This window comes from Cnephaeus nilssonii (genome assembly GCF_951640355.1).
Source record: "Cnephaeus nilssonii genome assembly, chromosome: 10".
NCBI lineage: Eukaryota > Metazoa > Chordata > Mammalia > Chiroptera > Vespertilionidae > Cnephaeus > Cnephaeus nilssonii.
In genome coordinates, this window is record NC_137081.1 from 29,583,626 (window position 1) to 29,599,869 (window position 16,244).

At 40.9% G+C, this 16,244-nt stretch overlaps 1 protein-coding gene across 3 annotated transcripts in view; it reads right to left on the reverse strand.

Annotated features, from left to right (window-relative positions):
• Positions 1-494: 494 nt before the first annotated feature.
• The window catches only part of SP110 (SP110 nuclear body protein), a 28,620-nt gene continuing 12,870 nt past the window's right edge, over positions 495-16,244 (reverse strand). For all 3 annotated transcript variants that reach the window (XM_079782658.1, XM_079782660.1, XM_079782659.1), the window contains exons 9-15: positions 13,919-14,068; positions 11,911-11,964; positions 9,052-9,198; positions 6,477-6,542; positions 3,596-3,694; positions 2,758-2,900; positions 495-1,947 (exon numbers count right to left, since the gene is read on the reverse strand). In XM_079782658.1, coding sequence (XP_079638784.1) covers positions 1,888-1,947; positions 2,758-2,900; positions 3,596-3,694; positions 6,477-6,542; positions 9,052-9,198; positions 11,911-11,964; positions 13,919-14,068 — 719 coding nt within the window. In that variant the 3' untranslated portion in view covers positions 495-1,887. The remainder of the gene's footprint in view (positions 1,948-2,757; positions 2,901-3,595; positions 3,695-6,476; positions 6,543-9,051; positions 9,199-11,910; positions 11,965-13,918; positions 14,069-16,244) is intronic.

Consider the following 16,244-nt stretch of genomic DNA (forward strand, 5'->3'; position numbering starts at 1 on the left):
TGGATCCAGAGTCCTGAGCCACTAGCACCCCCTGCCCCCATATACTCTGGAGTGAAATTGTTTCAAGCACACATGATATGATAGCAAAATAATAGAGAAAGGACATACAATTCCTCAACCCCCTGATCTCTAAAAAGAGTCTGACTCTGGTTTTTGTGATGACCATTGATAGTTTCAAGCCCCACCCCCCCTCTTACCCTCTTGCCACATCTGTGCAAGTTGATAAGGGTTTATAAAGATAATTTTTTTTAAAGCTATGGGTTCCTTCCCTCAGCCCTAGTAGAAAGTCCAAACCATATAGGCCCTGCCCCAGCAAGAGAATCCTCACCCTATTGCTAACTGTTCTCCTCAACCCCACACTACACTTTCATATAGAAGCAACTATTGCCTACACACTGGGCTCTTGGGGATGGAGGCTCTCACAAGCTCTGAGCCAGGACTCTGCACCAGCCACCCATTGTGGGAAACCACAAAACACGTTTGCAATATCAGCATCAGGTGTCTAGATGGTACACCCGTACAGAGTTCCTCACCAGTGGGACTCGGTCTACTGCAGAGCAACAGTGATGTATAGAGTGATGGGGCCAGGGAAAGGCCTGCGTTAGTCTATTTGAAGTCAGAACTAGACTTCATTCTCATGATCCCAATGTGGCTCCTTCTAGGTAGGATGGAAGGTCAGATCAAGTGTACTCCTGGCTATCATGTGCTGACATGTGGCATTATGTACGAGTAAGAAGAAACTATAATGTTGGGGCCATGAATTAATGATTTGGATTTTAAATATCTTTATTGTGGTTTTTTTTTCTGATTACAAAAGTAATAAGTGGTTATTTAAAAATTTCCACATGTACATAAATGTGTAATATGGAAGGCAAATTTCCCCTATAATCCTGTCCCATAATAGCTAGCTCTTTCAGATTTTTTAAAGGCATAGACCTACACATTTACATAAACAAAACAGTACTACCAGTTTGAGCTTCCAAAAGCTTTCCTGACCTCAAAACCTGTGTGTGGTTTTCCATTGACTGAAGGATGAATCTTCACCTATGCATTTAAAAAATACCATTCTGTAGATGTTTTAGGTTATTTTATAATACCGATGAACATTTGTAGTCTTCCCTAAATTTTTTTTTTTGCTATTACAATGAGCATCCTGTACATATCAAGGTGTTTCAAATCAGTATGGAAAAGGCAGCTTATACAAGAAATGGCATTGGGGGACCATTGTTTCACACACTTTGAATGGAGCCAGCCAAGGGTCAAGGTAGCCTACAGGGCAAGATGGGACTGACACCATTGCCTCTGCTGGAGGTTCAGATCTAATGAGAAGCCCATGAATGGGACTTGAGAGGAGGCATCTAAGCAAGTAAAGAAGGCTGAGGAAAAGCAGCTGGTACAGCCAGTGGACTGCCATTTTCACCTGGAGGGAGGTTCTGCAGACACAAAGCTTAGTTCAAACACATTCTTCCATTCTGATGCCCTTGATAAAGAGCATGTTGAGTTAGGATGACTTGGTGTTCAATCAAGGATGATCATCTTTCCTTTTCTGTTCTTATCTATTTCAACACCATATTTACTTTTCAAACTAGAGCACTCAATTTCTGACACCCTGGGTTTGCCATCATCCAAATATCCAGATCTTTGTTTACAATGTATACATCATCAGCATTTGTCCTGATCTTTATTCTAAAGAGTTATTTGCCCCCATCTCAAATCAGCTATGAAAATAGTGGTGGCATGTACAGGTATCAGAGTACTAAAGCAGTCAACATGAAGACGCAGTGTCTAAATATGAAGATCACTCAGAGCTGGGCAACTCCAGGATTCATTTATGAGCCTTTGGACATAAAAAGTTGGCAACTTGGTGATCGAAAATGTGGTAGAAATTCACTTTCTATTTACCTCTCTCTTGAAATTTATTCTTGGAGGACAGAACAAAAGTCCTTTCTGAAAGAGAGAAGAGGTCAATAAATTAGGTTATTCTGGAGACTTTCCTTTTGTAATTATCAAAGTTTTCACTTCCTAGTGAATATTTATACCTGGACATCCTACTGGGTTTCAAACCCTAAGTGTCTAAAAGAAAAATGAGCTCCTTTCTCCAATCAGTTCTTCTTCTGGACTTGATTAAATCATTTTACCCTATTACTCAAATCCAAGACCTGTTGGTCTTTTTTTTCTCAGTCCCTTCCCCACCCACTCCTTTTCATTTGCATTTCTTCCTCTCTAGATAAAATCCTATGGTTTCATCCCAGCAATGATTTCTGAGTGTACTTGAGAGGCTTTGTGTTGGGATCACTAGGACCCTAGTGAGTTGCTCATGGGATGGAATAGTGTGCTGGGAAGTACAGAGGCGAGACTGACCATGGACAGAACGGCCTGGAAACACTTCACTGAGGGGTCCAGATGGAACAGTGTCTTGAGTAGTGTTTAGTGGGTGGAGGACACTGGGAAGCTATAGCTGAGGTCTGTTTTCATCCAGTTTCCTTCTAGCCAACCCTACCTAATACCACCAGGGAAAGCTACTTATATCTCTCCTGACTTCAAAACCCTTTGCTTGCACTTAAAGTTCTTCGCTATCAGCACCAATCTGCATTTTTAGCTTTATCACACACATCTTTTTTTCTGCTAAGGTTTACCTCTTTCTCAGTCATGCTGTGGAATCCTAATGGGAATTTCTTCACACTTCTGTTATTGACATCTCCCTCATCCTTCAGGGAATTAAACCCATCACCTATCTGCCCCTTGTCCTTATCATACCTCCATCAGCTGTTGTAGGGTCTGTCCTTTGCAACGCACATTCCGTTTCCAGTGCTTTGATTTTATTCCTCTTCCTTTAATTTCAAATTCTCTTGGTGTGAACCAGTCTCCCTCCTCATTCTGAATGCACTTCTCTGAGGATCCTATAAAACAAAGAAAGCCCATCCCACCATCTACTTCCATCCTCTGAATTCACCCTAAACTCCAACCCCCTGATTGTGGTGTTCTACCTGTCTGGGTTCAGGGAGACTCCCTGGGAGGCAGAACCAGTAGCAGGGAGTCTGGGTTCCTTCTATCTCAGATTGAAGGGAGCCTTAAATCCTGTCTGAGTGGTGAGGGGTTGGGAGAGAATTGGCATTTTATGTGACACTTTCATGTGGCAAGGACATCATGGTGATCAGTGTCCCGGGGTCCATAGATGGATGACTCCTTTGGGGTAGTGCAGTGGCCACCAGGTATACCACAGCCAGGAAAAGTTTGAAAATTCCTTTTTAACGAACACCTTTTTCTCTGCAGCCTGGCTTGCAGGGCTCATTTCCTGAACAATCACACACCTGGGTACGTTCCTCCCCTCTAGTGAGTCCTTTGTTAGGGCAGGGCAGAAAACTTTTTTTCTGCCAAGGACCACTTGGATATTTATGACATCATTCGAGGGCCATACAAAATTATCAACTTAAAAATTAGCCTGCTATATTTGGTCAAACATTTAATTAACTCAGCCCTAATGCCTTGGCAGGGCCTGACCAAATGATTTTTTCAGGCCTTATATGGCCCTCGGTCCGGACATTCCCCACCTCTGGTCTAGGGGTTCCAAAGAGCAGACTCTCAAGGAACTCACCTTTTCCCATTTTCTCCTTATGTAAAATCCCCGTCTCCCTACCACAGGTCACAGGAAGTGTAGGAGACTGAAAATCCACAGCATCATCTTTGGGTTTTTCTGAAAGTGGACGAAGAGCACAGTTCGTTACTCAGTCCTTATTCTATCTCTCTCATGAATCCTCCTTTCCTTGAGCATAAGCAGCACACCTTCCTTTACTTGGTGCAGGCAGCTCACTGAGTCATGGGGACCTTGTGTCCGCAGTACTTCAGAAATGACAACCCTGCCGCTAAGGGAGGGAAACAACTTTCTGAAGTGTTCCCCCAAATCTTGTGTCTGGCTCAGCCTTCCTCACTCATTTCAGCAAACAGGCCTTTAAGGGTGGAACCCTGCCTGGAGCGCTCCAGTGTGGATTAGGTCACCATTAGTAAGTGTGAGCCAATAGGAGGAGCCTGCTGTGAAAGTGAGCAATTGAAAAACAAAGAGAGTCCATGTAAACAGAAAGCACTGTGGAGGAAATGAAGAGAAGCCTCACAAAGAGAAGGAAGAGCAGAATGGAAAACAACAACAAAATAATTAGCCATGGGAAGACTAACTCCAGGAATTCTTACAGAACATAGGGAAAGGGCACTAGGTGAAAATGATATGGAAAGACACTACCTGGGCAAAGATCTGGGAGCTTTATGATCAGCACACACATTGCACTGTTTATTTTCACAACAATTTGTGAAACAGGGAAGGCAATGCTGATCCCCATTTTACAGGTGGGGATGCAGACTTAGATCTAGAGAGAATTCCTGCTGGTCAGCACATTTCATGAGAGGCAGCTGGCTTTGGGATCCAGACATACCATCTAGTCTAATGCTCTTCCCATGCCATCCAAAGGGCCTCAACAAGACTCCCTAATATACTAGTATAATTGATAACAGTATAGGGACACTGTTAACTCAGAAGGCACAGCCAGTGTGGGAATGTTAAGGAGGCAGGAGAAGCTGATGCTGGTGGATAACTGTCAGTGTTTGCCTGGATTCTTGCTTACACTAGTGTTTTCTAAAAAGACCAGGGCTTTTTTTTTTTTTTTTTCTTGTATAAAAAGAACTTGAAGTTTGAACACCTTAGGTTGTTAGCTCATGAAAGTTCTTTTCTTGTTCTAATTGATTATAAAATGAGTTGAATCATACTTACTTGAGGGTTAAATGATAAAATGTAGAGCAAAGTGATTTGACAATTGTAAAGTGATGTACACACTTATATTGTTGTCAGGGCCTCTGTATAAGGTTGTGTGGGTTGTGCACTGAGCAAGGATTCCACCTTGGAGAGGGCTCTGATTTGCATCCAAGGCAGAATCCATCTGTACACTTCCTACAGCAATCTTCCAGCAGAGGGCAGAAAAGGCCGTGGCTTCAGGAATCAGCTCCGAGGGATGTGGGAAACATGATTGAGGAAGGAGCACCCTTTTCTAGTTCACAGGGGCATCATATGGGTAAATGAAGGCCCTGATGTTGTTGGTATTCATCCTTGATGAGGAAGAATGAATAAGGTTTTGATGACTTGACGGTTACTTAAGCATAAAAAGTGTGAGGCACAGGGGAGGCTGCAAGACTGACCCACTTACTGACTTCATTTGACTTTCACACAGTGAACAGAACCGACACAGACAGTTCAGTTTATTACAGTTGTGATTAAGTACCAGAGAGAAAAAAATATAGGAAGCCCTACTCCTGCCTGCAGGGTGGAGAATGCTCTATTCAAGGTGAGGCCTGAGGATGTATAGCAAAGGGAGAGATGGGGATGAGGGAGCGTGTGTGTATGTGTGTGTTTGGGGGAGGGAAGCACACGGAGCAGGCCCTGAACGGGAAGGAAAATAAAGCATTCAGTGTCAAAGGAACCTATGTGTTGAGAAATCAGGCTGGTGGCCACCGAGGGGTGTGGGTAGGGATTGGATTATGGGAGTGGATTGTGTTCTGTTTCTTGACTCGGTGCTGGGTACACATGGGCTCTTGCTTTGTGTTAATTCCTCAAGCTGTACAACGTCACACCAGGGCTACTAAGCATGTGGCCTGTGATGAGATCCTTCTTGACCAGGATAGAAATCAGTGCACTGCTGCCTCCACTGGGTAGGTCTGGCCACAAAAAAACAGCGTGTTCAATGTCACAGTTGGTTCGCAAGCTCTGCAGACCTGCAACAAACAGGCCTGTAGGTGGCACCAGTCTGTAGACTCCACTTTGAATAGCACCTGCTATATACTTTAATAATAAGTTAATGGGACTAAAAAGACCAATGTTGCTTGTGCCAGAGAGGAAGGAGAGAGTGACAAGAAAGAATGCTGAAGAAGTAAGTTATAAAAGCAGAAGAAAAGTGAGTACAGGAAGAGGAGGAGAAGAGAAAGGAGGAGGAGGAGGGGAGGACAGTCACCCCAGGAGGCACAAGAGTTCAGAGGGACAGAAGCAAACCCAGAGCCTGACCCACAGAGACCAGACATGCACTCCTGACTAACTCAGGAAGAGAAAGTCAGCCCCACCAGAAATGAGAGCATGCTCTGCTTTGCTTAGATTAGGGCTTTCACCAATTCCTAGAATGAAGAAAGTAGATGTTTATATTAAACTGGACTTAAGTGTTCAGCCATTTTCCCTTATCTTTTTTGGGGTCTCTGTAGGTACTGTGTGGAAGAGTGGTTGCCAGGGCACAACATGGATAGATTGGGTGGGCAGTGGGGCAGCAATCCTTACATCCTTCACTGGGAGTGTGTCGCATGTGGCACCTAGTTGGAGTGGAGAAGAGACTTAGGAGGAGGACAAGGACAGTGGGAGGGAATGCAGAGGAGGGGAGGGAGAAAGGAGCTTTCAGCAGCAGGCCCGGGCCCGGGGGAGCTAAGGGCAAGTCTCTGCCTCGCTTACTTACCCTTTTGGGGAATATTTTTCTGACAACTTATTGTTGAACTTGAACAGACATCTTTTTTTTTCTTTTCTAAAAAAAAAAAAAAAAAAGGTCAATTATAATTTACATGCTTTATATGTCAACCGCATTGAAGTAATATTTCTTGTCTTTATTCCAGTTTGGAGAAAGACAGATATGAATTCTTATGAAAGGAAAATCATAGCATTGACCAAGTAAAAATAGCAAGCTCATGTTAATAGATAGGAAGGCTAAAATATTACAGAAGTCAAAATGTCAAATTATTATATATAGTAATATGTATAATAATGTGTATGTATACATTTAATACAAATACTAGGAGTTAATAAAGGATTAGCCTTTTACATATTATATAGGAAGGACTTTTTAAGGCAGAAGTACAGGGCATAAAGCAGTGATTCTCAACGCTGGGTGATTTTGCCATCCAGGGGCTATATGGCATGTTGGGATTTTTTTTTTTTTTTGTCATGACTGGGAGGCAAGTGCTATTGGCCTCTGATTGGTAGAGGCCAAGAATACCAAGTTGTAAAACTGTGGCATAAAACATACTGGAAAAGATAAACTGATTTGTCTAACACAAATTTAAAAAAGGTTTCTATAACCAAAAATTTCTTAAGTTAGAAGACAAAAACAAAATAAGAAAAATTGCAATAACAAAATGTTAATTTTGATTAAACAACAACAACAAAAAGAATATTCTTATACAAAAATGGCATATATGAACAGGTGATCCTTAAAAAAATTTCTAATAAAAATTTTATTAAAAAATAGGTTCTGGTCGTTTATGATCGTCCCAAACTTTGGTGGTTTATTTACAGGTGTCATCAAACTACAGCCTGAGGGCCAAATTGGCTCAATGCCGGTTTTGTAAATAAAGTTTTATTGGAACACAGCCAGGTCCATTTGTTTATATATATTTATTTCTGGTGGCTTTTGTGCTACAATGACAGTGTTGAGTAGCTGCAAAGAGACAGCAGGACCAGCAAAGCCTAAACTATTTATTATTGGTCCCTTTTTAGAAAAAGTTTGCTAAACGCTGGTTTAGAAAAACACAGGTTTACTTCTCCTTGTTTATTGATTACAAGTTAGATGAGGTCCCACTCCATTGACATTCATGGAGCCTGGGACAGAGATGCCTCTGTCTAGAACATCGCTGGCCCCATGGCAGAGAATGACAACACAGAGGCTCTTAAAGCTTTGGTTTGGAAGTGACCCTCTCACTTCTGCCCACTTTTCTTTGTCATGTCAAGTCACATGGCCATCCCTGAGTACACAGAGCAGGGATATACACTGAGTGGCCAGATTATTATGGTCTCTGAATGCATAATAATCTGGCCACTCAGTGTGTGTGTGTGTGTGTGTGTGTGTGTATATATATATATATATATATATATATATATATATATATATATATATTAGAGGCCTGGTGCATGAATTAGTTAATGGGTGGAGTCTGGCCAGCCTGGCCAGGGGGAGGGGATATGGGCAGTTGGCCTGCCTGCCTGCTGGTTGAACTCCTGGTTGAGGGGACAATTTGCATATTAGCCTTTTATTATATAGGATATACACTGAGTGGCCAGATTATTATGGTCTCTGAATGCATAATAATCTGGCCACTCAGTGTGTGTGTGTGTGTGTGTGTGTGTGTATATATATATATATATATATATATATATATATATATATATTAGAGGCCTGGTGCATGAATTAGTTAATGGGTGGAGTCTGGCCAGCCTGGCCAGGGGGAGGGGATATGGGCAGTTGGCCTGCCTGCCTGCTGGTTGAACTCCTGGTTGAGGGGACAATTTGCATATTAGCCTTTTATTATATAGGATATACACTGAGTGGCCAGATTTTTATGCATTCAGAGATCATAATAATCTGGCCACTCAGTGTATAATCTTCTGAAATATTGATGAGCAGTAATACAACCTGTCACAGCATGTTTAACCACATGCATGATGCAAAGAAATTCAAAGAGAAACTGTTGGAATATCACTCCATGCTTTTCATTTGTCAAACACCGAAGTCTCATTATTTCTAGTATTGTGAAGGTGTAGGGAAGAGAGTGTCCATATCTCATTAATGTGAGTCTAAAGTGGCAATTATTTGGTCATCACTATATGCTCATTTTAAATATGCAGACTCATTGACCAATTGACTTCACTTTTAGAAATTCACTAGTAAGAAATGCTACTGAGAATGTGTCTACTTTGGGGATTGGTGACAGTCTCCTCATTGGGTCACCTTGAATCAGAGAGGAGCCTCAGACTCAGTGGAGCAGTGGTGACTCTACTAATAGAAATGTAAACAGTAGACACTGGGAAGTGGTCATGTGAGTCCACAGGGCACAGCTGAGGTCAACTGCATCCAGAGGACATACTTACTTCTTCCAACAACCATTCAGACCAACAGATCTTTGCTGTCTTCATGCCCTTCTTGTCTACACTGTGTTCTTCTTCTCATATTAACTTTTCATGTCCACCTAACCCTGTGCCTGCTGCATGAGAAACCCTCCCACACTGAGCCTTCAAATGATAGATTCTGTCACCAGCCTTACCCTCAGGTCCAGATGTTTGGGCACATTCAGTCCTTGCCTTTTGGGTCCTTGTCATCATCCTTGAGTTTCTGGTTGAGTTGTTCTTTTGAGTTGCCTGATCCACCATTTGAGGCTTTTCTTGGGTTCTGTGCACAGGTGAGGTGGTTCCTGGGCCAAATAGTGATTTGTGAGTAGTTTTCATTGAGGTCCCTAATGCAGCTCCTCTTTCCCGTTAGTGACCTTTCTTCTGATGCTCCCTGTCTCCACACTGCCAGGAAATCCTGCATCCCTATACCTCACTTTTCTTTCTGTTTTTCTATAAATACTCCTCTCCTTTCTCACAATACACCTTCTGGTTCTGTATCCCCTTTCGACTCCTCTTTTTGTCTGTTAATTACATGTGTACCAGTGAGGATGTAAGCTCCATGTCTATTTTGCTTTCAGATGATTTCCCAAGACCTAGGACACGTGCCTGGCACCCACCTCAACTCAATTTTTCTTTTTGAATGAATATACAAGGGCATTTAATATTTTTGAAATTACTAGAATTATGAATTTTTCATCCTTATAAATCCCAGTGTCCTAGGGTTTCCTAATTATTAAATAAATAAGTTTCAGGGGAGGGCAGGTGCTGGCTAGAACTGAGAAGTCACGGCTCAGTTGAAATCATTTTGGAGACATTACACATCCTGAAGCACAGAATTTGCTGAGAATAAAGGGAATTTTTAAGTTCCGAAAATTTTCTTCATGTACCAAGAAGAAAGTTTTGGAAGTCTGAATGTAAAATTTTCATAGAAGTCACTGGTAACAAAAAACTCAGCATTTGACAAAAAGTAAGTTTCCTCCAGCCTAGGCAGGCACTAGGGTTGGGAGTTGGGAGAAAAGATAAGGGATGGAGGCGGGCACAGAAGGAGGTCTGAGTCCCTTCATCCCAAGATTGAGGGTGTTGGAAAGAAGCAGAAAAATGGGGTATGTCCAAAGCAGGGAAGCTCATGTGATGCTGCATGTTTGAAAGTTGAGATAAGGTCCCCTCAGAGGGTACCCAGGACCCCATAAGGTAGGGAATCCAAGAGATTCCTCACCCACTAGCATACCTTGAGCTGCAGAAAAAGGAAAGGAGAAAGGAGAGGAAAGAGGGAGAGAATGCAGAGGAGAAGGAGAACAGGGTGATGAAGACAGCAGAGAGAATAAAGGAGTCAGAAAAATGCAGTTTCATGAATTGTTATTTCCTGTAGGAAAATAACACAAGTTTCATGGTAGATGCATGATAAGTAGGTGGTTTGGTGCACTCTGTGACTATAAATCTAACTCCAGCTTGATGTGGGGAATCTGAATCCTTCCTGCACATTCAGATTTGTTTTGTCTATTCTTCCTGGCTCTGAACTTGCACTAGACACAGTCTTAATCTCAAAATTGTCTGATGCCTCTTGTCCACCTCTCCCCCATTCCTTTCCAATGGTAAGAAAAGAAGCTTTTGGAACCGACAGAATGTCTGGGTTCTCTCTTTGTGAGGAGGAGTCCTTTCACAGGGTGGCTTAAGGGGCAGGGATGGGACTAGCCATGTTCCCGTGACACCAGGTGACCATGTGCCTGGAAAAGAGGCCAAGCTTGTCATGCAAGTGAGGGACCTCATGAATAGCAAGGAAGTGACGACTTCCCTCTTCTTGCTTACTTTTCGGGAGCCTTTTTTCTGTCTTATTTTTGCCCTTGAGCAGCTATATTTTTTTCTTCTATTTTCTAAAACAGAAAAAATATATCTCATGGCTATACAGATTGGTCTACAAGATCGAGATGTCAATATTTTATACATCAATTTACTTCTATCTTCCAATCACTTTGGGGAAGCAGAAAATCATGAGATCTATGTGAAAAAAAGTACTCCATTTTACTAGGAAATTTAAAAAGTTGAATAAAGAAGTAATAAAGATATACTAAATTATTAACATTTAAGTTAGGCCTTTTTTTTTCAAATTTATAACCTGGTTTTTCAAGACTTGAAGAATATATATAGATTATTATAAGTTTTAGATATAAAATATTTCTTAGCCAAAACTCAAGGCCAGAAATCATAAAGGTAAAAGATAGATTTGACCATTAAAAAATTAAAAATGTCCACACTTCAAAAAACATCACCACAATATTAAAACAAAAAATAAAAAATTGCAATATAGTAAAATATAGAGGGTTAATATCCTTAATAAATAACACAAAAGATGAATAACACAAGAAAAATGTGCCAAGAACATAAATTGAAAATTATTAAAGTAAAAATACAAATAATAAATTTATTTAAAAATTATCTTTAAACCACTAAAAATAAAAAATGCATTGTTTGGTTTTAAGGATACCCCACACTTTAAAAACTTTATCCTATCTAAATTGATGAGGATATAGTTAATGAGCACTTCTGTATTGTTAAAGAGAATGTAAGCAATTATATTTTTGACAGAACAATTTGGTGACATATATGAAATTTAAGATAAGAAGATTCAAACCAAGTAATCTCACATTTAGAAATTCCAAGGAAATTATTAGAGAAGTGTGCAAAGATACAAATACATGTGAACGTGATTTCTATTTTCATATAAAAATTGAAAATAGCTTAACTGTTCATCAATAGGTGATGACTTAAATTGTTAATCATACAATAATGTGCTATGCAGCTAAGAGAAAGGAAATAGAAAACACTGACATGAAGATATGTGCATGAAATTTGCAATAAAAAAGTATTAATAAAATAGACTAATAGTATGAATATTACTATTATTCACACACACACACACACACACACACACACACACACACACACACAGTATATGACAACCTGTAAGAGTGACGTGGAACCCACCTAGACAGAGAACACCCAGGTTCTACACTTACGCTTTTTTCTTGGAGATTTCCTCAATGACAGTCTGCTTCCATCATCCAGGGGATCTACAAAGTAATGACAAAGTTACTTTTAAATAAGCAGGCTTTACATTTGTTGACCACACTCATTTCAGACAATATTAAGATGACAATGCTATTTCTGTCCCTTCCTTTCTGATGGGGAATCATGGCTCAAAGGCATGAGTCCTGTACGCAGAGAATCATCTAAAACCCATTCACCTTTTACACATCTCAGTGTTCTCATCTGTAAAACTGGATAAACTACTCACACTTCTCCAAGGGCAGTTGTGAAAATAAATATAATTTATCCACGAGAAAATTAGAAGTGAAAGAAAATAGAAGTCAGTGCAATGGAGGAAAAATTGTTAAAATGATCATTTATTTCAAAGGTGGTCAAATTTAACACATTCTTTGTGGCAATGACTAGATATTTGTTGTTTGTGAGTCAATGTGGGATTTGTAAGTTGTGATTTGTAAGTTGTGATATAATGACCAAAATCACCAACAAACAGAATGATGTTCAGCTTTTTCCCCTCCAAGGACAGTGATTACAAGGAGCATAATAGTAGCCATGGAGAGAATGAATTAACATGCACTCGTTCACCAGTGCATGCCAACAACATCATCAGTTGCTTGTGCCCAGTTATACTATTATGTTTGTGTTTATGATGAGATGTTCTCTTCCCAAGCATGGAGATTGGGACTTAAGAAAAAACTTGATCTAAGGCTTGGGCACTTCCAATAAAGTACTAAGAATATGCTTAGTGCATGAATTCTCAGTAGAGGTGATGCTGCCCAAAAATTGATTCCTGGGGGGGAAATCTTACTCTTTTTTATGTATAAGGCATAAATAAATATATGCAGTCCTTAAATCAATATATATCTTTGTGATATTAAAATGTCATGGGGTGTGTGTTCTTGATTAGGTAAAAAACACATGCAAGTGGGCTCCCAAGGGCATTGATAATGAAAAGAGGGCTGAGAAACTCTTGCTTAGAGTAAAACAGTTCTGAATCTGGGCTCCAGAGACTGCACTCTGAGACTCGCAATCCCTCATTTGTACCTTGCGTGATTCTTGGTGGCATGCTGGGTGGGTCCTTGGGACTCTATGCTTCATTCATATCTGAAGTATCATCACTGACCTCTCAAAAAAAATGGCATTCTGTTCAGATCTCAGTAAACACGCTCTAGAAAAATCTCATGGGGAATCTCGCAGAGATCCAGGGAGGAACCTTGCACACCCTGTAGCTGAAGGCTGGAGGTTGCATATCTTCTAGAGCTTCCGTGGTGCCCTCCTGTGTATCCATCACTAGGTATCTCCCACTCAGGGCAGCAGAACATCCAATGAGAGAGCAGTCATCTGAACCCCTGGACCAGAGGCTCAAAGTGAGGTCATGAACCCCTGAGGAGTCCTGGAAACCCTTTTAGGAGATTTTTGAGGTCAAAACTGTTTTCATAACAAGGTGTCCTTTGTCTTTGTCACTATGGAGATCTTTCTACACATGGATCAAGAACTGCTGGTGCCTTAGGACAAATCAAAGCAGTGTCTCCAAACTGTAGGAGTGGTTACTACAATTTAACACATTCTTTGTAAGTTACTTCAGTTTAACTTACAAATCCCACATTGACTAACAAACAACAACTGTCACTCACCAGAAAAAAGAAAAAAAAGCCAGTTTTAAGAATGTTCTTGATGAGGTAGTAAAAACTATTAATTTTATTAAATTTCTATCTTTGAGTACACATCCTTTTAATAGTCTTTGTGTCCTAAGTCCCAGGTGGGGTCAGCTATACCCTGTAATCACAGCTGTTTCTTTAACAAAAACTCCTCAGATGTAACCTGGATTTGTGCCTTCTCTGTTGCTCCTGTCATACCTCATCGTCTTTCCCTGTATTGCTCCCTCCTCATATTAACTTCTCCTGTCCACCAAACCCTGTGCCTGCTTCACAAGAGACCCATACTGAGCCTTCAAATGACAGATTCTGTCACCAGTCTTACCCTCAGGTCCAGACATCTGGGCACATTCAGTCTTTGCCTTTTGGGTCTTTATCACCACCTTTGAGTTCCTGGTTGAGTCATCCTTTCTTTGAGTCACCTGATCCACCATTTGGAGCTTCTCTTGGATTCTGTGACCAGGTGAGGTGGTTCCTGGTCCAAATAGGGATTTGTGAGTAGTTTCCATTGGGATCCCCTCTTAGTGACCTTCCTTCTCATGCCTCCAGCCCCCAAATGTTGAGATCTCTGTACCCCTGTGCCTCACTTTTCTCCTGCTACTTCTCTGTAATTATATATTTTTTCTTGTGTGCACCTTACTTCCCTTCCCCCATCCCCAAATTCACCACCTCGTCTCACTCTTTGTACCTATTGAAATCACCCAGAGAAATTTGGGAGAATTCCAGAGCAGTGAGGCTTATTTACTGGTTCCTGTGTCTGAGTTATAGCTGCCACAAGGAGGTGGCCACATCTGAGTAAAAATGGCCTGGTGGTTTGTTTCAGCAGAGGAGGGGCTTTCTAAAGTTACTTCCTCAGGTTCCCAGGGCCCATGTGTGGTATGGGAGAGATGGGGGTAGGGGTAGAGGTGTCTGTGTGCAGGGCGAGTCCGCCTCATTGTTGCAAGAGATCACAATTTTCATTGACTGTGGACTTTAGAAGCTGATCCCCAGTAGAGCAAGAATATCTCTTTGAAAGCCAGGGGGACAGTATACGACCTCTCCTAAAAGATGGACAGATAAACTTTTATTTTTTATTTTTTTAACATTCAAATGCCACTTATGGAGGAAGCATGAGTGGCTAAAAGTTGGAGAGGAGGTATCCAGGGAGTTCAGTCATAGCAATTACTGAGTATTTATCCAAAAGTCACTGGGGCCACCTAAAAGAGCCTAACAGTTTCCTTTAATATGTTTTTGTGACATGTTTTTCCCCTGTCACAAAAGGAGGGTTTCAGAGAAGTTGAGAACTGTTACCAAAAATAAAGACTACCACCTTTTTTTGCATGCAAGAATATAACATGTATATTTTTAGTAGGACTGTGTGTGTTCTTTTTTTCTCAAAATTTGGTATCTCTTTTCAGGTGTTATTAGTATTTTTAATAAAGATGATTAATTAAATGTAAAGTAAATAATATAGGAATAAAGCCAAATCTGGCATCTTCTTAGCAGAGGGAAGTCTCAGTAGGGAAGTTACCCAAACAGAACAGCTTAACACAAGCCCCATTTCTAACAAGGCCACTCTGACTGGGGAGTGTGTGCTGTTGCATAGTCAAATAGATGTTCCTGCCCTCAGTCACATAAACCTTTAGAGAACTATGAGAGTGGATGCCTCAGTATTGGCATGCTGGCCAGAGGGCATGCAAACCATCCATGCCTGCTCTAAACTAGGGATAACAGGAAAGAGGATTATGTGGGTTCTGTTTCTCTGCCGTGAGATTTCCCTCCAATAACTCTTAGTTTATATCAAGACCACATGCTGCTAGTGGTACCTGTGACTCTGCATAGCATAATAATAAATCACAAACCATCCTTTGTCAGATCATTCTTCAAATTATGGGATATAGGAAATATGGTTTCTTTCATTTTTTTTTCATTCAGGTAATAATTAATGTCGCATTTGTGCCTGGAGATTACCATCTAGCTTAGAAGAGACACATTACTTAAGTAGTAATTACAATGGAGTATGTGGAATTTTCCCAAAGGACCAGTGCTGAGTTCTATAGGAACATGCAATGTGACCACCTTATCTAATTTAGCATCAGAGAACACCTTGAAGTAGACATTGAAGCCAACACCAGTGATGAACAGGAGATAGCCAGACATTTATGGGAAGTAGTGTAGGGTCAGAATGTAGCATTCAAAGAGAGGAGCATATACCAAGGATCAAAGATGAGAGAAATGAAACAGGAGGAATAAAAGTTCAGAATGTCAGCTCGAGTTTTGAGTGGGAAAAGATGGAGTTGAAGAGGAAGAGAAGGTTGGATTGGAGAGAGCATTGTCAATCACACTAAGAACTATGAGCATTATTCTAAAAGCACTAGGAGGTTACGGATAAGTTGTAAGCATGGGAATGAAACTATCAGATTTTAGTGTAGCAAAGAGGAGGCAGAATCAATAGAACTTGTCAATATACTAAGGTAGATAATCAGGTAGTCAAGGATGGCTTACTTTTTGGCTTGGCAACAGGGTAACTAATTTCAAGTTAAATAAACTCCAAATTCCTCCCAACGGCCTGTGAGGGCCACATGATCTGGCCCCTCTCTACCCTCACCTTGTACCACCTTCTCCTTTCTTCATCATAGCCCAGGTCAAAAAGGATGAGACCAGAACTTGGA